Below are 21164 nucleotides of genomic sequence, written 5' to 3'. Positions count from 1 at the left end.
CAGCGTAACAACAAGTCATTAGAATATCTCACACTAGAGCTTGAATGTAAAGTGTGACCCTGACAGATGAGGTCATGTGACCCAAGCAGGTGTTTAGTCACACTCCTATCCAGGCCTTCTGTTTGATTAGTACTACAGTACAACTGTATTATATGTGTAAAGACAATAGCGCTCAGCTGGCTGATGATCAGTGAGTTGTGATAATGGGTTACCTGTTGCACCCCTCTGCTGTTGCTGTAAGTCGACAACACCACCATAAGAGGCACATGGACATCTTTATCCTCAAATAGCTCTGCTGCTGACAGGAAAGATTAGAGGAGAGACAGGGGAGAGGGGATTGACAGGGGAGAGGAGAGACAGAGGAGAGGAGAGACAGGGGAGGAGAGACAGGGAAGGAGAGACAGGGGAGGAGAGACAGGGGAGGAGAGACAGGAGAGAGGGGATTGACAGGGGAGAGGAGAGACAAGGGAGAGGAGAGACAGAGGAGAGGAGAGACAGGGGAGGATAGACAGGAGAGGAGAGACAGGAGAGGAGAGACAGGAGAGGAGAGATTGACAGGGGAGAGGGGATTGACAGGGGAGAGGAGAGACAAGGGAGAGGAGAGACAGAGGAGAGACAGGGGAGGAGAGACAGGAGAGGAGAGACAGGAGAGAGGGGATTGACAGGGGAGAGGAGTGACAGAGGAGAGGAGAGACAGGAGAGAGGGGATTGACAGGGGAGGAGTGACAAGGGAGAGGAGAGGAGAGAGAAAGGAGAGACAGGAGAGGAGAGACAGGAGAGAGGGGATTGACAGGGGAGAGGAGTGACAAGGGAGAGGAGAGGAGAGAGAAAGGAGAGACAGGGAGGAGAGACAGAGGAGAGGAGAGAGAAAGGAGAGACAGGGGAGGAGAGACAGAGGGAGAGGAGAGAGAAAGGAGAGACAGGGGAGGAGAGACAGAGGAGAGAGAGAGAAAGGAGAGACAGGGGAGGAGAGACAGAGGAGAGGAGAGAGAAAGGAGAGACAGGGGGAGGAGAGACAGAGGAGAGGAGAGAGAAAGGAGAGACAGGGGAGGAGAGACAGAGGAGAGGAGAGAGAAAGGAGAGACAGGGGAGGAGAGACAGAGGAGAGGAGAGAGAAAGGAGAGACAGGGGAGGAGAGACAGAGGAGAGGAGAGAGAAAGGAGAGACAGGGGAGGAGAGACAGAGGAGAGGAGAGACAGGAGAGGAGGAGAGGGACAGAAGAGACAGAAGAGAGGGGAGAGAGAAAGGAGAGACAGGGGAGGAGAGACAGAAGAGAGGAGAGAGGGGAGAGGAGAGACAGGGGAGAGGAGAGACAGAGGAGAGGAGAGATAGGGAGAGGGATTGACAGGGGAGAGGAGAGACAGAGGAGAGGAGAGACAGGGGAGGAGAGACAGGAGAGGAGAGACAGGAGAGAGGAGATTGACAGGGGAGAGGGGATTGACAGGGGAGAGGAGAGACAAGGGAGAGGAGAGACAGAGGAGAGACAGGGGAGGAGAGACAGGAGAGGAGAGACAGGAGAGAGGGGATTGACAGGGGAGAGGAGTGACAGAGGAGAGGAGAGACAGGAGAGAGGGGATTGACAGGGGAGAGGAGTGACAAGGGAGAGGAGAGACAAGGGAGAGGAGAGACAGAGGAGGAGAGACAGGGGAGGAGAGACAGGGGAGGAGAGACAGGAGAGGAGAGACAGGAGAGAGGGGATTGACAGGGGAGAGGAGTGACAGGGGAGAGGAGAGACAGGGGAGAGGAGAGACAGGGGAGGAGAGACAGGAGAGGAGAGACAGGAGAGAGGGGATTGACAGGGGAGAGGAGTGACAAGGGAGAGGAGAGGAGAGAGAAAGGAGAGACAGGGGAGGAGAGACAGGAGAGAGGGGATTGACAGGGGAGAGGAGTGACAAGGGAGAGGAGAGGAGAGAGAAAGGAGAGACAGGGGAGGAGAGACAGAGGAGAGGAGAGAGAAAGGAGAGACAGGGGAGGAGAGACAGAGGAGAGGAGAGAGAAAGGAGAGACAGGGGAGGAGAGACAGAGGAGAGGAGAGAGAAAGGAGAGACAGGGGAGGAGAGACAGAGGAGAGGAGAGAGAAAGGAGAGACAGGGGAGGAGAGACAGAGGAGAGGAGAGAGAAAGGAGAGACAGGGGAGGAGAGACAGAGGAGAGGAGACAGGAGAGGAGGAGAGGGACAGAAGAGACAGAAGAGAGGAGAGAGAAAGGAGAGACAGGGGAGGAGAGACAGAGGAGAGGAGAGACAGGGGAGAGGAGAGACAGGGGAGAGGAGAGACAGAGGAGAGGAGAGACAGGGGAGAGGAGAGACAGGGGAGAGGGGATTGACAGGGGAGAGGAGAGACAGGGGAGGAGAGAAAGAGGAGAGGAGAGAGAGGGGAGAGACAGGAGAGGAGAGACAGGGGAGGAGAGACAGAGGAGAGGAGAGAGAGGGGAGAGACAGGGGAGGAGAGACAGAGGAGAGGAGAGACAGGGGAGAGGGGATTGACAGGGGAGAGGAGAGACAGAGGAGAGGAGAGAGAAAGGAGAGACAGGGGAGGAGAGACAGAGGAGAGGAGAGACAGAGGAGAGGAGAGACAGAGGAGAGGAGAGACAGGGGAGAGGGGATTGACAGGGGAGAGGAGAGACAGGAGAGACAGGGGAGGAGAGACAGGGGAGAGGAGAGACAGGAGAGGAGAGATAAGAGAAATAGTGGAGAGACGGGAGAGATAAGAGAGACCGGGGAGAGGAGAGAAAGTGGAGGAGAGACAGGAGAGGAGGAGAGAGACAGAAGAGAGGGACAGGAGAGAGACAGAGAGGAGAAACAGAGGAGAGGGAGAGGAGAGGGCGAGGAGAGCAGAAGAGGTAATGACATGTTCTTTCAGTTCAATAACGAGCTAATTTATATTTTTAACTGGGTGCAACTTCAACAATTGCCTGGCTTAGATAGATGAGAATAACAGAAGTCTGAAATTGACACTTTGTACATATAAACATCTGTCCTACAGAAAGTACACTGCATAGAGATTAAACACAAATGCACAATCAGTAGGAAACTATAAATTGGTATACATGATGGAAAATAGTATTAAATATTCTAGAAATAACTATAATGTATGGTTTATTACCACAGTCATCAGTGTGCGCCAGGAAAAGAAGGTCTTGGATGATCTGAACCAGGGTACTCAACTGCTTCCCCTCCTGTAGGTTTTTCAATCTCACTAATAGTTTTTTCAATCTTTCTTCCAGTTCTTCCTTGTTAACCATTGTATTTGATATGTTGTTCGATAAATGACGACTTTAAATGCATGTATCTATAGTTACAATCCTCCAAAAGCGACAGTGGACTACATGAAAAGCAACAACGTTGCACTGATACTGTCACTTGCAGCCATTGAAGACACACTAACAATGTAACTGAACGCATAGCATAATACGGCAGCTGACCCAAACTTAGAAGTTGTCGTACTAGTATTTCTGAAATTCCATTCTTTTTTAATGTAGGCTGTGGAGGTTGTTTCGACTTAGGAATTCAAAGACGTTCCCCGTGTAAGATACAGCCAGGCGTGACTCCTTCCCTCGCCAATCGTCAGATGAATCATGTGACGACTTCAGTAAAACTACCCGTTTGGTAGCATAGCCTAGAGCAGACAGCAGCGGAGTCAGCTGTTTGGCTACAGTCCAGAAAACTTGCTCCAAAGATTATCGTCCGTAAAGGTAATATTTTCTTATAAACTGGTCGTTGTGTTATTCTGAAAGCGCAGCTGTAGCCTACTTCCTTCTGGGAAAAACTCCAAAAGGCTTGTGATGAGTTTCAAACTTTCAACTGAGCATTTACAGTTCTTTGCATATTCACTGATAGATAAGCGACTAGGATAGGACTGGAAGCGGAGCTAGGCCGGTCTGTGCGGTCGTCACTAGTTACCACAGCCACAAAGTAGGCTATTTCTACAGTTTATCGTCTTACAATGTGATGTTAAACCTAACCACACTACTAACGTTATGCCTAACATTAAATTAAGACCAGAAAGCAACAACAATTCCAGCATTTTTATGTTATAGACAATTTTGACTTTGTGGCTGTGGTAACTGGTGGAAATCACTGTCTGGGCGTTCCAATTGTTCTATGAATCAATGCGTAAAGCGCCATTCAACGAATCACTTTACGGCACACGACCAGTCACAAGGGTCGTAACTAGTTCCTCTATCTCGTAACTAGTTACCACAGCCATAAAGTAATAAACACCGCCTATTTCTACAATGTATATTTGTGAAAGACCAAAAATCGAATGTTTTGTTGTCATGGATTTTTACGATTTAGCCCATTTTGACTTTGTGAGAATTTGCTCTAACAAAGATTTTGTTCTCGCGCTTTGTCAAGGGGCTTCCCTATCCAGAAGTGCGCACACGTAGATATCCCTGCGCACCATTATTGATCAGTGAGACGTGATTGGGGTAGATGGATTGCCATGTATATAAAAAGCAGTCTGCTTTAAGTTCTGTAACAGAGGGTCTGCTGTGGGTCTATTGGACATCATGCTGCTGACTGTGCAGCTTAGGCATATGTTTAGCTGTTTAACTAGGCCTATCTTGAAAAGTTGATTCAGCTAATACTTGTTTGTGAGTTCATTTCAATTTTTTGGATTTGTACATATAGTTTTATTTGGTATATTCGTCATCCATTCAGTATAATAGACATCCTGCACTCAGTCTCCCATCCTCTCACCTCCCTTACCCGCAATGGTCCGCTATTCTATATTTCATGTTTTTGGGGAAATAAGAAAACAGTAGCCTACAGACCTATTTCTTATTTCCCTATATAAGATTTTGTGGTTGGGGAAAATGCTCCAAGTTGTTAGGCATACACGGCAATACATTCCGGGTTAGAAATTAGGAATGTGGCTTGGAATGTTATAACGTTGTTATAAACATGTTTGACTTTTCATGTGCGTAATCAGAGCTGATTTTATTCTAGCGTCATACATACCCTTCACTCAGTGACCAACCAAAATGGCTATCCCCTCCCCTCCATTTCACGCGTAAATTACCGGAGTGAATGGTAATCGAAACGGAGTTACCTGTATAGCCAGCCTACTCATGTATCTATTTTTCTCTGCCCTGGTTGAACGTTTGTAAAGTTGTTTCTCTTTATGTCCCTCAACAGAAACGACAATGAATACAATATGCGTAGTATGAGCAACCCCATCGGCGTCATGAGGAAGAAAGTGACGGACGACAGAGAGCGGCGGAGTCTCATCAGAGCGCCGTCTGAATCGAGCACCAACAACCCTGGCGTCACCGTCACCTCTGCCGCCGGCGAACCGGAGCTGGCCACCGACCAGGATGTTACACCGGTATTCGTGTACGTCTTGGCGTTTTTTTCTGCCCTGGGTGGCTTCCTTTTTGGCTATGACACCGGGGTGGTCTCTGGGGCTATGCTTCTCCTGAAAAAAGAAATGCATTTGACCGCTCTATGGCAGGAGTTGTTGGTCTCCAGTACTGTGGGTGCAGCGGCGCTCTCTGCCCTGGCTGGCGGGACTCTGAATGGGCTCTTCGGGCGCAGGATCTGCATACTAATAGCCAGCTTCATTTTTACTGCTGGAGGAGTTGTGTTAGGTGCTGCTCCAAACAAGGAGGTTCTTCTTGTCGGAAGGATTACAGTTGGTTTGGGAATAGGTAAGGTTTGCTTATTTAGTTCAAACATTTACTGGACAAGTAGCCTAACAATAACCCAATTGAGAGCCATGACTGACTGACCAGTTTCACATGTATGTGGTTGTTTTCCCAAGCCAGCCAATATGATTATTTTGGAAGTCTTTACAAACACCTTTGTCTTTGTAAAGTTTACTAAGGGCAGGTAGTGCAGATAAATCATTTCCCAGAACCTTGCCATAAACACATACTAAAATCACATATAAAGACCCCCCTTTTAGGGATTGCCTCCATGACGGTTCCTGTTTACCTTGCGGAGGTCTCCCCACCACACCTGAGGGGTCAGCTGGTCACCACTTACACCCTCTTCATCACAGCCGGACAGTTTATTGCCAGTGTTGTGGACGGGGCCTTTACTTACCTGCACCACAATGGCTGGAGGTAAGTATTATCAGAGATAGGCCCTATTCTATTCTATATTGCCATGGATACTCAGTAGCTAGTAATACCAGAACGGGACGCTTCAGTTACAATAGCCTACAGTTCTCGGTTCAGTTACATTTTTGGTTTAGTTAGCTTTGGAAGCTGCTTTGAGGTGTCTCTGCTAAATGCCTGAAGAAAAACAAAACACTACATAATCTTTTGTTTTGCATCCATATTATATAGCAACCACAATATGGACATAACGATCCACTACCATCTATCTACAGTGAATGGAATAGAAACAGGCCATAATGAAAATTCTTAGGCACGGCAACTACCCAGCTTACAGCCCAAGGAGCGATGAGTATTTTAACACCCCAGTCACTCCAGGGACTTCAGCTTCCATTTCGAACTTCTCCTTGCATGTGTGGAAGAACGAAAGATGGTTCTAATATCAAAATTCAAATTTTATTGGTCACGTATGTTATTGCGGGTGTAGCGAAATGCTTGTGTTCCTAGCTCCAACAAGTGCAGTAGTATCTAACAATTAACATCAATACACACAAATCTAAAATAATGGAATTAAGAAATATATAAATAGTAAGACGAGCAATGTTGGAGTGGCATAAACTAAAATACAGTAGGATAGAATACAGTATATACATATTAAATGAGTATGTAAAACATTATTAAATTGACTAGTGTTCCATTATTAGTGGCCAGTGATTCCATGTCTATGTATATAGGGCAGCAGCCTCTAAGGTGCAGGGTTGAGTAACCGGGTGGTAGCTGGCTACTGATGGCTATTTAACAGTCTGATGGGCTTGAGATAGAAGCTGTTTTTCAGTCTCTCTCTCCCAGCTTTTATGCACCTGTACTGACCTCGCTTCTGGATGATAGTAGGGTGAACAGGCCGTGGCTTGGGTGGTTGATGTCCTTGATGATCTTTTTGGCCTTCCTGTGACATCAGGTGCTGTAGGTGTCCTGGAGGGCAGGCAATGTGCCCCAGTGATGCATTGTGCAGACCGCACCACCCTCTGGAGAGCCCTGCGGTTGTTGGTGGTGCAGTTGCCATACCAGGCGGTAATACAGCCTGACAGGATGCTCTCAATTGTGCATCTGTAAAAGTTTGTGAGGGTCTTAGGGGCCAAGCTGAATTTCTTCAGCCTCCTTCACCACACTGTCTGTGTGGGTGAACCATTTCAGATTGTCAGTGACGTGTACGCAGAGGAACTTGAAACTTTTCACCTTCTCCACTGCGGTCCCATCGATGTGGATAGGGGCGTGCCCCCTCTACTGTTTCCTGAAGTCCACGATCAGCACCTTTGTTTTGTTGACGTTGAGGGAGAGGTTATTTTCCTGGCACCACTCCACCAGGGCCCTCATCTCCTCCCTGTAGGCTGTCTCATCATTGTTGGGAATCAGGCTTACTACTGTTGTGTCGTCTACGAACTTGATGATTGAGTTGGAGGCGTGCGTGGCCACGCAGTCATGGGTGAGCAGGGAGTACAGAAGGGGGCTCAGTACACACCCTTGTGTGGCCCCTATGTTGAGGATCAGTGAAGCGGAGGTGTTGTTTCCTACGTTCACCACCTGGAGGAGGCCGGTCAGGAAGTCCAGGACCCAGTTGCACAGGGCGGGGTTCAGACCCAGGGCCCTGAGCTTAATGATGAGCTTGGAGGGTACTATGGTGTTGAAGGCTAAGCTATAGTCAATGAACAGCATTCTTACATAGGTATTCTTATCCCATCTGGTATGTCCATGGCATTGTCTGTGGATCTATTGGGGCGGTAAGAAAATTGAAGAGGGTCTAGGCAGGGTGTCATGATCCTTAACTAGCCTCTCAAAGCACTTCATAATGAAGTGAGTGCTACGGTGCTATAGTCATTTAGTTCAGTTACCTTTGCTTTCTTGGGTACTGGAACAATGGTGGACATATTGAAGCAAGTGGGGACAGAAGACTGGGATAGGGAGAGGTTGAATATGTCCGTCAAGACTCCAACCAGCTGGTCTGCGCATGCTCTGAGGACGTGGCTAGGGATGCTGTCTGATATCACCAGATTTGTCTATGAACATGATGCAACTTCCATGGTGTTTTCTCACCTTTACTGGAGACTCTGTAATGGATACATCAGCTCTTAGTATTTTGAGTGAGATGATGAAAATATACATTGTTGATAAATGTTTTAAAAAATATATATATATTTTTTTTTTAAAGTCCAGCCAAAATACACACCAAGATGTTCAAACAAAAGCAGCAGGTAAAACATACCTGCAGTCAACTTGTGCAATACGTTAGGAGATAAAGCAGATCTCGTTCTTCATTTCACCTGTCTCATTATTTTTCATTATGAAGCTTATTGGTAGTCTCCAGTCACATGTTGTTTGTTTACAAGCACACAACCATGAGAGACAGGAGCCTCAAATAAAATGTTATTCGTCATATTCTTCGTAAACAACAGGTGTGGACTAACAGTGAAATGCTTACTTACAGGCTCTTCTCAACAATGCAGAGAGAAATTAATAATAGATACATAATTAGTAACAATAATTTGGATATATACAAGTTTAGGCTGTTCCATCATGGTTTTGGTTGAACATCTTGGTGTATATTTTGGCTGGGTTTTCTTTTTTCCATTTCTCAAATGTGCCATATTTAGAAACTGGAGGAAGCATTTGGCAGTGGGTAGAGAGAAGAGACAGTGGGTAGAGAGAAGAGACAGTGGGTAGAGAGAAGAGACAGTGGGCAGAGAGAAGAGACAGTGGCTAGAGAGAAGAGACAGTGGCTAGAGAGAAGAGACAGTGGCTAGAGAGAAGAGACAGTGGCTAGAGAGAAGAGACAGTGGCTAGAGAGAAGAGACAGTGGCTAGAGAGAAGAGACAGTGGCTAGAGAGAAGAGACAGTGGCTAGAGAGAAGAGACAGTGGCTAGAGAGAAGAGACGGTGGGTAGAGAGAAGAGGCGGTGGGTAGAGAGAAGAGGCAGTGGCTAGAGAGAAGAGGCAGTGGCTAGAGAGAAGAGGCAGTGGCTAGAGAGAAGAGACAGTGGCTAGAGAGAAGAGACAGTGGCTAGAGAGAAGAGACAGTGGGTAGAGAGAAGAGGCAGTGGGTAGAGAGAAGAGGCAGTGGGTAGAGAGAAGAGGCAGTGGGTAGAGAGAAGAGACAGTGGCTAGAGAGAAGAGGCAGTGGCTAGAGAGAAGAGGCAGTGGCTAGAGAGAAGAGGCAGTGGCTAGAGAGAAGAGGCAAAACTATTTTTTATATGTGAATCAGTCTGGGATAAAATACTGGTGTTTGGCCAAGATTGGAGCCTGTTCTTGTGTGAAATTAAAATGTTAATTTCCAAAAGCAAACCATCAGGAACTTAAAACAGCTCTGTGGAACTGAATTTGATAATCCCTCCCCGTGTGTGTGTCTCTCTCACTCCCTATCTGTCTCTCTGTTTGTCTGTCTGTAGGTACATGTTGGGTCTGTCCATTGTCCCTGCGGTGCTCCAGTTCTTTGGTTTCCTATTCCTGCCAGAGAGTCCCCGCTGGCTCCTTCAGAAGGGCCTTACCCAGCAGGCCAGGCAGGTGCTCAGCAGGATCCGCGGGGGTCAGAACATTGAAAAGGAGTATGACAGCATGAGGACCAACATCGAGGATGAGGAGAAGGATGCAGGAGGTGACACATAGACGTGCACACACACACATACGTTTACGCATGAATTTCGGACACAGACACACACACTAGCCGTGGCACATCCAGATGATCTGAAACAGCGACCCATAGACACACAGTACCAGTCAAATGTTTGGACACACCTACTCATTCAAGGGTTTTTCTTTATTTTTACTACTCTTGCACACTTTTAGCATTCTCTCAACCAGCTTCATCTGGAATGCTTTTCCAACAGTCTTGAAGGAGTTCCCACATATGCTGAGCTCTTGTTGGCTGCTTTTCCTTCACTCTTTGGTCCAACTCATCCCAAACCATCTCAATTGGGTTGAGGTCGGGTGATTGTGGAGGTCAGGTCATCTGATGCAGCACTCCATCACTCTCATTCTTGGTCAAATAGCCCTTACATAGCCTGGAGGTGTGTTTTAGGTCATTTTCCTGTTGAAAAACAAATGATAGTCCCACTAAGAGCAAACCAGATGGGATGGCATATCGAATGCTGTGGTAACCATGCTGGTTAAGTGTGCCTTGAATTCTAAATAAATGGCTACTTTAAAGAGTCCCAAATATAAAATATATTTTGATTTATTTAACACTTCTTTGGTTAATACATGACTATTATTTAATAGTTTTGATGTCTTCACTATTATTCTACAAGGTAGAAAATAGTAAAAATAAAGAAAAACCTTGTAATGAGTGGGTGTGTCCAAACTTTTGACTGGCAAGGAGGAGAGAAGTTTGAGGAGTGAGGGTGTTCACTTTATTTTACAGTACAAGGGGAGGGTCATGTGAAAAATGTTTGAACTTTGGGGAGGGGGGTGCAGTTTTCATAATGACACCTTGAGTTGGACCAGACCCTCCCCCCAGTAAATGTTGATTTGTTCCTAAGTTTGCATTTACACAGGCAGCCCAGTTGTAAATTTTTTTTTCCACTATTTGTTCTTTTGACCAATCACATCAGATCTTTTTCAGTGCTGATCTGATTGGTCAAAAGAATGAGAGCCTAAGCCTCTCAATGTGTGTTCTTGGTTCAGAGGCAACTCTTTGTTTTTCTTTGGCTGCCTTTACACATGCAGCCCGATTCTGATCTTTGTTTCACTAATTGGTATTTTGACCAATCAGATCAGCTCTGAAAAGTATCTGATGTGAAAAGATCTAATTTGATTAGTGGAAAAAATATCAGAATTTGGCAGCCTGTGTAAACGTAGCCTTTGTTGTATAAGTTAATTTGATTCTTGAAGCATTTCATATCAGTTTTATGCACATAACTTAGGCTGCATTTACACAGGCAGCCCAATTCTGGTCTTTTTTCCACTAATTGGTCTTTTGACCAATCACATCAGGTCAAAAGACCAATTAGTGCATAAAGATCAGAATTTAGCTGCCTGTGTAAATGCAGCCATAGAACACACATATTTCTCAAATAGGTCTCACCAATTGGGCCTTTCTCCAATTTATCAGGTTAATTCCTCATATAATGCATTATCTTGGAAACTAAAACATTTGGTGCTATAGACCCTAAAATGTATAATGCATGCAGCTGTTTTTAAATGTTCATAAAAGTGTTACCAAATTTCCCTCTGTCCACCAGGTGGCCTAGTATTGTGGCGCATGCTGACTCGCCCTCCCACCCGCAGAGCCCTGATCGTAGGCTGCGGCCTGCAGATGTTCCAACAGCTCTCTGGGATCAACACTGTCATGTAGGTGTTTTCCTTCATCAGAAATCATTGTGTTTATCTATGGCCGCATCTCATTCATCTAAAGTGGTCTCATCGTCCTGTCTACCTGCCAGTCACTCTCTTCCCTACTGTATGCTTCACAGGAGGTTGGTGACACCTTAATTGGGGAGGATGGGCTCGTGGTAATGGCTGAAGTAGAATGGTATCAAATACATCAAACGCATGGTTTCCAGGTGTTTGATGCCATTCCATATGCTCCGTTCCGGCCGTTGTTATGAGCCGTCCTCCCCTCAGCAGCCTCCTATGGTCTGCTTATCCTCCGTGTTCATGCCTTCTCCTTCTGTTGTCCCTATCAGGTACTACAGCGCCACCATCCTACAGATGGCGGGAGTGAGGGACGACAAGCAGGCCATCTGGTTGGCTTCCGCCACCGCCGCCACCAACTTCCTGTTCACCCTGGTGGGGGTGTGGCTTGTGGAAAGAGTCGGACGCAGGAAGCTTACGCTGGGGAGCTTAATGGGTGTGTGTATGTGTGTGTGGATATTCACATTTTATCCCAAGGGGCAGTTAGATATGGTTCTTAATAAGCTTGGGCTCCTGAGTGGCGCAGTGATCTAAGGCACTGCATCTCAGTGCTAGAGGCGTCACTATAGACCGTGGTTCAATTCTAGGCTGTATCCCAACCGGCTGTGATTGGGAGTTCCTGCACAATTGGCCCAGCGTCGTTAGGGTTTGGCCTGCGTAGGCCGTCATTGTAAATAAGAATTTGTTCTTATCTAACTTGCCGAGTTAAATAAATACAAATTTGAATATCCAGATTGTCATACCTTGATTTTCCAAGAAGCTAACCACTTAGCTAGCTAGATAACTAGCTATTAAGTTAGCAAACCAAATGCACAACTGCAGAGCATTTAGCATATTTTAAACAGTTAACTTAACAGTTATAAGATATCTAGCTGGCAAACATTTAGTTGTGAAATCCATAGATCACCTGGCGCATGCTGCAGTGACTGACTTACAGAAATTCCTAGTTATATATATATACATATCTACGTCAATTACCTCGTACCCTGCACATCGACTTATCATTACTCATTGTGTATCTATTATTATTTTTATTACGCGTTTTACTTTTGTTTATTTATCTCTGCGTTGTTGGGAAGGGCCTGTAAGTAAGCATTCCCCTGTTAGTCCACACCTGTTGTTTACGAAACGTGACAAATACAATTGAATCGTTGTGTGCTTGTAAATGTGAGTGGGAACTAAGCGGTAAGCTTGACAGGTGAAATGAAGAACGCATTCTGCTTTATCGCTTAACGTATTGCACAAGTTGACTGCTGGTATTTACTTCAAAAATAGCTACAAATATTCAAGTGTATTAAAAAAAAAAAAAAATAGTTTCAACTGTATTGACGGTATTGAAAAACCATCCCGTGGCAATTTCCAAATACCCCGGCATACGGTATACCGCCTAGTTTTTAACTTAAAACGTAGAAATGTGCTTTGCATTAATTCAGAAGACTTCTTAATTTCTCTGTCTTCTAGGTACTGCTTTGAGTCTGACGGTCTTGGCTATAGGGTTCCTGTTATCGGCCCAGCACTCCCCTGCAGTCACTCTCCACCCCACTGACACCTCTCTCAACTCCACCTCCTGCACACTATATGGGTGAGACTGGGTTTGACTTGTATTACCTAATACTGTATAAGGCTTGAGATTTTTTTCCTGTCCCCACCACAATAGAGTGAAAGGTGTCACACTGTTAACTGTCCCCAGGTCCTGTCAGCCCTGCATGTTGGATCCTGACTGTGGGTTCTGTTACCGTGAGAACGGTTCCACTGTATACAACTCTTCCTGCATACCTGTCAATCAAACATCGACCGATGAAGCCGCCTGGGGCAGGTTAGGGATTTGTGTGTGTGTGTGTGTGTGTGACTCTGTTACTTCTTGCCTGTCTGTCAGTCTGTCTGTCAGTCTATCTGTCTCTGAAGCTGGAGATGGCTTTATTTCTGCTGTATCTGAGTTCTGTTTAGCCACATTATCTGATGTGTTTTGGCTATGTACAGGTGTTCCAATCCCAGCCAGGTCAGTGATGGGTCTCTCTGGGCTTATAACTACTGCCCCACTTCCTACTCCTGGATAGTGCTGCTTGGGCTCATCCTCTACCTGGCTTTCTTTGCTCCAGGTGAGAACAACACCCTTTCTCCCTCCCTCCCTCACTGACACACACACACACACACACACACACACACACACACACACACACACAAACAAACAAAGTTCAAAAAGTTGTATATTTTCCCACCTGGAGAGTTTCATATCAGTTTGAAGTGTTCTTCATAGTACAGTATATATTGCTTACAGTTTTTGAAATATAAATCTCATGGTCTATAACTCTTTTCTGTCTGTGTCCTCATCTCTATCCGTGCCTGTCTGTGTGTCTGTGCTGTAGGTATGGGGCCCATGCCGTGGACAGTGAACAGTGAGATCTACCCTCTGTGGGCCAGGAGCACTGGGAACGCCTGTTCAGCCGGAGTCAACTGGATCTGTAACGTCCTGGTGTCACTCACCTTCCTCCACGTCGCTGAGTACCTCACCTACTATGGTGCTGCTCCTCTACATAGATACTGTCTAATTGTGATGGGTGTTAAAAAGCTATAACTGAGAACCTACTGCCTGCCTGACTGATAAACTGACTGATGATTGGAATGACTGCCTGACTGAACTGGATTAGGGGTTGTAAATGCATAGTTCACTACACTAAATGTTTCAACCTCTTCTCTTCTCCTTCAAGCTAACCGGTGTCTCCATTTCCCTCTTCCTCCCTCCAGGTGCATTCTTCCTCTACTCAGGCCTGAGTGTTCTGGGGCTGCTGTTTGTGATGGGCTGTCTGCCAGAGACCCAGGGCCGCAGGCTGGAGGAGATGGAGGCCCTGTTCTCCGGAAACCTCTGCTCCTGCAGTGTGTCTGACGGGGATGGGGACGGATCCAGAAACATCCTGTACAACAGGGTAAAAGGGAGCGACATCCTCTCAGACAATGATGCCTCGGACATGGAGTAGACGTGGCGCGTCAAGGAACCTCTCTCTCTTACACCTTCATGTCTTTTGATTGGTGGATTTACAGGCAATGGTGTTAAACTCACTTGACTGGGCCTTTAGCATATAGCAGCTCTCCTAACTGGCTGGTGGACGAGACTTCAACTCTCCTAACTGGCTGGTGGACGAGACTTCAACTCTCTTAACTGGCTGGTGGACGAGACTAATTTTCTAGCCCCATGGAGAGAGTTCAGCCAAGTGCACTATGGAGTTAAAGCGTAGCATATATATATATATTTGATATATATATATATATTATATCAGTGAGTATATCAAAGCAGTAAACATCACTGGAATATAACATTACTATTATAATAGTATAGTAGTGTATTCATTTCCAATGCTTATAAAGTCCCACAAATGTGTAGTAATGCATTTGTTTCTGTCCTTGGATTTGGTCATTTCTTTAGCTCCAGTAGTAGTAAGGTGGTACTATCTGGAGATGTGTGGCTTCTCAGCCAGGACCAAAGTTTTTTAATTTTTTATTGGCACACTAGCCTTAATTTGTTTGAATATTTTGATGACATTACTATATTTATTAATCCTTTGCTACAGATTGCACATTGATAAACCTAATGAAATTAACCTTTCCTTTCAGAAGTTTCGGGATTCTTTTTTTGCCTTGCATTCAAATCAATCAAAGTGCACATGATCAAATGCAGTCCTGTGGTGTTCCACGTGCTTGTCTTGGTGGATTATCATGTCTGCTTGTCTTGGTGGATTATCATGTCTGCTTGTCTTGGTGGATTATCATGTCTGCTTGTCTTGGTGGATTATCATGTCTGCTTGTCTTGGTGGATTATCATGTCTGCTTGTCTTTGGATTATCATGTCTGCTTGTCTTGGTGGATTATCATGTCTGCTTGTCTTGGTGGATTATTATGTCTTGGTGGATTATCATGTCTGCTTGTCTTTTGGATTATCATGTCTGCTTGTCTTGGTGGATTATTATGTCTTGGTGGATTATCATGTCTGCTTGTTTTTGGATTATCATGTCTGGGTGGATTATTATGTCTGCTTGTTTTGGTGGATTATTATGTCTGCTTGTTTTGGTGGATGATCGTGTCTGCTTGTTTTGGTGGATGATCGTGTCTGCTTGTCTTGGTGGATTATCATGTCTGCTTGTCTTGGTGGATTATCATGTCTGCTTGTCTTGGTGGATTATCATGTCTGCTTGTCTTGGTGGATTATTATGTCTGCTTGTCTTGGTGGATTATTATGTCTGCTTGTTTCATACCTACTGTATTTATACAAATTAAAGCCTACATGCATTTTTTGTAGGTTGGCATGGCAAGTATTTCCCAGTCAAATTGAATAGTTACTCAGGAGTACCATGTTTTTGAGAAAGTGAAATATTCTGTAGTTAATGCACTTTAATTTAAAGGGAAATCTTTTAACTAGGCAAGTCAGTTAAGAACTATTTCTTATTTACAATGACGGCCTAGGAACAGTTGGTTAACTGCCTTGTTCAGGGGTAGAATGACAGATTTTTACCTTGTCAGCTCTGGGATTTGATCTAGCAACCTTTCGGTTATTGGTCCAATGCTCTAACCACTAGGCTACCTGCTTTGTGAATAAAGCAAATTAGAAGCATTGCTGTATATAATTCATTTATGCTATGAAATTGTTGATAGATACTATTTGTTGGTCGAAAAAAAAACATTTTTTTTTCCTATCTTCATTATTTTTCCCAGCACCATGTTCATTCAGTAGTTTACAGTATTTCCACATACTTGACATTGTGTGCTCTGTTCAAGCTCTATAGTGGGTTGTGTTGACTGATAGGTGTATGCTTGGTGATAGTCAGACCAGCTCTTGAGTGGTGCAGCGGTCTAAAGCACTGCATCTCACTGCAAGAGGCATCACTATAGTACCTGGTTCGAATCCAGGCTGTATCACATCCGGCTGTGATTGGAGTCCCATAGGGCGGCGCACAATTGGCCGGAGTAGGCCATCATTGTAAATCAGAATTTGTTCTTAACTGACTTGCCTAGTTAACTAAAAGGTTCATTAAAAAAAAAATATATATATATATATATATATAATTGTTGTGAGAGGACTGTAACCAGACACTACTGCTTCTGGCCTGGGGACTGGAGGAAAGGGGGTGAGGTTCATAGGGTGGAGATTAAGGCCAGTAGACTTCAACAATAAAATGACTTACCAGGGTGGGGTTAATTGGTATGGATTTAAAATGTATTTAACACAACATCCTAAGTACTCTAATATCTAACAGTAACAACTGTTGTTCTTCCCCATAAGGAGATACATATATTGTTAGGGTTAGGGCACATGAAGTGCCTTAGGTGTAGGCACTGCATCTCAGTGCTAGAGGCGTCACTACAGACCCTGGTTCGATCCTGGGCTGTATCACAACTGGCCGGCGGCGCGCAATTGGCCTGGGTTTGGCCGTCATTGTAAAAAATAATTTGTTCTTAACTGACTTGCCTATCAAGGTACAAGTTTTAAAAAAATATTTTTAAAAGAGCACTAGATGATTCACAGGTCATATAGGCAAAGTAGCCTACTAAAAAAGGTTATTAAATGGGTATTTACATCTGTAGTAATACCAGATGATTGCATGGGGGCGCTGTTTAACATGAGTGACAGTGTTACAGCAAAAGGTGATATATCATAGTAGTAATTCAGAGTGTATGACACTAAAAAGTCATGGTCACATTAAATCCTCAGCTACAACAAGAAAGCCACACGCATCTCACAGGCTAGAGGAAAATGAAAGGGCACTGATTTGATGACAACAAAGAGTTCTGTAGAGATGGAGCCTACCAACTGCTGTGTGTCTCAACTGTGTGTAAGTGTGTTGGGGAACAAACGAATTATTTTCAAACCAAATGGTAAAATAAATGTTTATTCAATTTTTTTACTCTATGATGTAGTAGGCTAGTAGTCGTATTAGTTGTTCATGATCTTTCAGTTAGATTTTGATGATCTGACTGATAACAAGCAGTATCATGGTCCTCATTGAAAGCATACTATTATTTTGTCAGAATGGTACTCAAAGAGTACACGTGGCATGACGTCACTCACGCACTACATTTCTTCTAAAAGTCTAAATTGGAGTTGACCTCCATGCGCATTGTGATGTCAACACTCAACCTTCACCACAGCGCACCGAGAAGAAGGCGTGGCTTGGTGACGCATTGCGGCTCGAGCAGGATCGGTGTGTGCATTGTGCGGGAGGCGTGTGTCCCTCTCCCAACCAAAGAGCAAGGAGCGAAATCGACTGGACCACGCAACAGCCTCTCCGCTCCAAACAGAATGTCGTCAAGGAATGTATTCTAGCTGGAAATGCAAGGGAGCACCGACCAGTCGCAGTATTTTATTTAAAATCTATAGACCCATAATAATCTGAAATATGGCTGAAGTGAAGTCGAGGTGAGTTGCGCTGTTGCTCAGACAACTTGCTGTTGAGTGGTGCGCACTCCACTCTCCGCCTCTCGCCAGCCAGCCTGTCGGATGAAAAGAAAACGGATAGATCCCGTTCTTTTTTGTTCTTCTATCAATCGATAGTCAGTAGACTGTGGAATCATGTCGATGGGACAGGACGAAAACTCAGTCCGGGTGGCTTTGAGGTAAGTCTTCAAGCCGTACATTTAATTGCTTTACTTTGCATAACTGTTGGCACAATTACATATTTGGGAGGTAGCCTACCTGTCACCACCAGCCCAGCAGAATGCATGACCCGTTAAAGGAGATGTAGGAGATTAATTTGAGGCCTTGCATCATCTGTTGATAGGTGCCACTCTAGGCGTTTTATGATTTATTTCATAGTAGGCTAACATCAAAGACTGGATCAGAAACTCTGTGGAAACATTGGGATATATTTGTAGCCAACAGTTACATATTTTTCTGTAAAATGTGTTGCCGTATGATGGTCTTTGAGGACGCACAATATGAATTTAGGAATTTGCAGTTGATAGTTTACATAAACCACCATATAGGGCTAGGCTATTGTGTCGCGTGTCACAGAAGTACTAAAGAAATGTGATAGCCTACATTGTCTCCATGCATGACGCAGCATTATCACACGCCCAAAGAAAAAACCAGAAGGGTGCACATATGGCAGGTGTCTTCGCATGCCATTTGTCTCTCCAACCAGCCTAGGAATGGATGGTACAGTATCATGCTTGTTTTGTAACGATTGAACGGTTGGAAAGACAGATCTGGCCTTTATAGCTCCTTGGCCGTGTGCCGGAGTCTCTTTCGGGCATCCTTTCAAAGAAGACAGTTGATCCACAGTTGATCGATGAAAGGAGCGCTTTACTGACAGGCTTCAAGGAAGACAGCCAACCGTTTAATACGCAAAAACCTCTAACCGTTTCTGGTTAATTGATTCTTTGTTTACAGTTAAGAATACATTGCAATGGCCTTCTTTAGCTCAAGCAGCCTACAGAAAGTGAACAGTAGCCAAATAATACGTTATTTTGTTCATACTTAAGGCTATAGAATGTGTTAATCATAGGACCCTAAAATATTTGGTTAATTCCTTAGACAGGCTTATGTATTTTCCACATGAAGAATGAATGTCATCCACAGTCTGTTATCTGCAGAATAAGGCTGCTCCTTGCTAGAAGGAGACATGCTGAGGTCAGGTGGCACACTGACAGATGTCTCTAATGGTACAATGGGACAGTTGGCAGTTGGCACACATGCAGTACTAGCCTGCCTTTCACTTTGTATGTGTGTGTCTGTCTCTCTTTGTCTCCATCTCTCTGTCAGTCTCTCTCACACAGACACACACCCAGTAGACCGTCTAGTAATTCAGTGTGAATATTGTGATGTTCTCTGTTAGATTAGTGTTGTATAATAATGTCTGACACAAGCAGCTGACTGTTTTGTCAGCTCTATGGTACTTCACGTCCACGGTCCCCATAGTAACAATCCTTCTGGAATAACTGAGACCCTTGACCCAGTCTCCAATCTCTGAGTTCTCATCGTGTGCGTACGTGCTTGTGAGAGAGAGAGTGACCATATTCCTGGCCCAGTCTCCTATCTCTGAGTTCTCATCGTGTGCGTACGTGCTTGTGAGAGAGAGAGTGACCATATTCCTGGCCCAGTCTCCTATCTCTGAGTTCTCATCGTGTGCGTACGTGCTTGTGAGAGAGAGAGTGACCATATTCCTGGCCCAGTCTCCTATCTCTGAGTTCTCATCGTGTGCGTACGTGCTTGTGAGAGAGAGAGTGACCATATTCCTGGCCCAGTCTCCTATCTCTGAGTTCTCATTCGTGCTTGTGAGAGAGAGAGTGACCATATTCCTGGCCCAGTCTCCTATCTCTGAGTTCTCATCGTGTGTTCTCATTGTGCGTACGTGCTTGTGAGAGAGAGTGACCATATTCCTGGCCCAGTCTCCTATCTCTGCTTGTGAGAGAGAGAGTGACCATATTCCTGGCCCAGTCTCCTATCTCTGAGTTCTCATCGTGTGCGTACGTGCTTGTGAGAGAGAGAGTGACCATATTCCTGACCCAGTCTCCTATTATTGTTTGTCTGTATTTTCAGATATTTTTTGGATTGAACAGATAATGGAAGAGTGATTGAATGGAAAGCTAGGAGGGAAGGTTGTCACAGGGCAGAGGGACGGAGTTGAACCCATTCCAATACGGCCATGCAATGCATGTGTGCTTCGGAGTGGTGGCACTAAACGCTAGGCCACGTAAGCCACATCAGTCTCCTATTTTGCAAGACTTTGTCCTCCCATGGTGCCGGCCAGAGGGTCCATAGCTAATACTGAAAAGTAGTCTTCTCATTAGCAAATGGCCCATACTGAGGGGGTCATGTTGGCCTAAAGACATGTGCTCTCATTGTTTCCAGTCCAAACTAGTCTAACTTTCTAGTTTGCTTCCCCAAGGCTGCTGACATGCGGCTAACATACTCCCCTTGACCTGGGGTCAACATGTGTGTTCCCAATCTAGTGGCAAGCCTATACATTGTATAAGCCAACCTTTGTGTGTGTGTGTGTGTGTGTGTGTGTGTGTGTGTGTGTGTGTGTGTGTGTGCATAGAGGGGAGAGTGATACAGGACACATTTCTGACTATTCTCAGTGGTTTGTACAGTAAAGGCTGTATTAGTACAATACTCTACAGAACAGCTCTTCCTGACAGTTATTAATGGTTGTAATGAGAGGAGGAGTTGAGGTAAAGATGTACTTGTTGAACCAGCCAGATAAGGTTATTATGTCAATGCAAACTACTTAAACTACACATAATGGGAGAGGCCCTTCAGTCAAGTCAAGGTGGTAAGAGATGTTTGTCTACAGTACTGACTTTTTACTGTGTGTGTGTGTGTGTGTGTGTGTGCTCAAGCATGTGTGTGTAAGCGTGTGAACGTGCTTGTTTCACTCACAGGGTTTGCACAAGGTGCTTAAAAGTACTTGAATTTGGCACTCTGAAATTGAAGTACTGGAGTACCTTGAAAATCAGATATTTTCTCAAGTTGGTACTTGAAAAGTACTTGAATTCAAATGAGAAGAGAACAGACAATTCTCAAATATGTTAATATGAAAAATATTAGAAAAATGTATTGGTCTTGCAAATGAATTTCCAGGCAGACTACTGAGTTTTATTTCCTCACATGTTTGGCTCTCTGGTTGCCAGGTGAGCTCACTCATTCCACCCACACTGCCACTCAGCCAGTCAGGTACAGAACTGCCTGATTATGCGCCGCCAAACATCA

General features: G+C 44.9%; 3 protein-coding genes across 13 annotated transcripts in view; 2 read left to right on the top strand and 1 right to left on the bottom strand.

Annotated features, from left to right (window-relative positions):
- The window catches only part of lrrk2 (leucine-rich repeat kinase 2), a 56542-nt gene extending 52966 nt beyond the window's left edge, over positions 1 to 3576 (bottom strand). For 2 of the 7 annotated variants that reach the window (XM_065022360.1, XM_029667405.2), the window contains exons 1-2: positions 3104 to 3575; positions 213 to 298 (exon numbers count right to left, since the gene is read on the bottom strand). In XM_065022360.1, coding sequence (XP_064878432.1) covers positions 213 to 298; positions 3104 to 3242 — 225 coding nt within the window. In that variant the 5' untranslated portion in view covers positions 3243 to 3575. Of the gene's footprint in view, positions 1 to 212; positions 299 to 3103 lie in introns of all 7 variants that reach the window. The other 5 variants (XM_065022362.1, XM_065022361.1, XM_029667403.2 and 2 more) reach the window with 5 other exon arrangements.
- A 26-nt stretch (positions 3577 to 3602) lies between these two features.
- On the top strand, positions 3603 to 15768 carry LOC115133950 (proton myo-inositol cotransporter-like). Of its 5 annotated transcripts, XM_029667411.2 has the most exons (12): positions 4231 to 4595; positions 4951 to 5034; positions 5140 to 5651; positions 5909 to 6068; positions 9502 to 9707; positions 11293 to 11401; positions 11737 to 11900; positions 12926 to 13046; positions 13155 to 13280; positions 13445 to 13563; positions 13831 to 13983; positions 14210 to 15768. In XM_029667411.2, the coding sequence occupies exons 3-12, from the start codon at positions 5159 to 5161 to the stop codon at positions 14437 to 14439; spliced, it is 1881 nt and encodes a 626-aa protein (XP_029523271.1). In that variant the 5' UTR covers positions 4231 to 4595; positions 4951 to 5034; positions 5140 to 5158; the 3' UTR covers positions 14440 to 15768. The 5 variants fall into 5 exon arrangements, with proteins under 5 accessions (XP_029523269.1, XP_029523271.1, XP_029523272.1 ...); XM_029667409.2 differs by lacking the exons at positions 4231 to 4595; positions 4951 to 5034 and adding an exon at positions 3603 to 3692; XM_029667412.2 differs by lacking the exon at positions 4951 to 5034.
- Positions 15769 to 17640: 1872 nt separating this feature from the next.
- Positions 17641 to 21164, top strand: part of LOC115133947 (kinesin-like protein KIF21A) — a 72079-nt gene continuing 68555 nt past the window's right edge. Inside the window, exon 1 of the mRNA XM_065022359.1 lies at positions 17641 to 18067. Within this exon, the coding sequence (XP_064878431.1) occupies positions 18024 to 18067 (44 nt within the window). The 5' untranslated portion in view covers positions 17641 to 18023. The remainder of the gene's footprint in view (positions 18068 to 21164) is intronic.

Source organism: Oncorhynchus nerka, linkage group LG9a, assembly GCF_034236695.1.
Source record: "Oncorhynchus nerka isolate Pitt River linkage group LG9a, Oner_Uvic_2.0, whole genome shotgun sequence".
Taxonomy (NCBI): domain Eukaryota; kingdom Metazoa; phylum Chordata; class Actinopteri; order Salmoniformes; family Salmonidae; genus Oncorhynchus; species Oncorhynchus nerka.
Note: the sequence above shows the minus strand (reverse complement) of the source record. Positions and strands in the feature narration are given on the sequence as shown.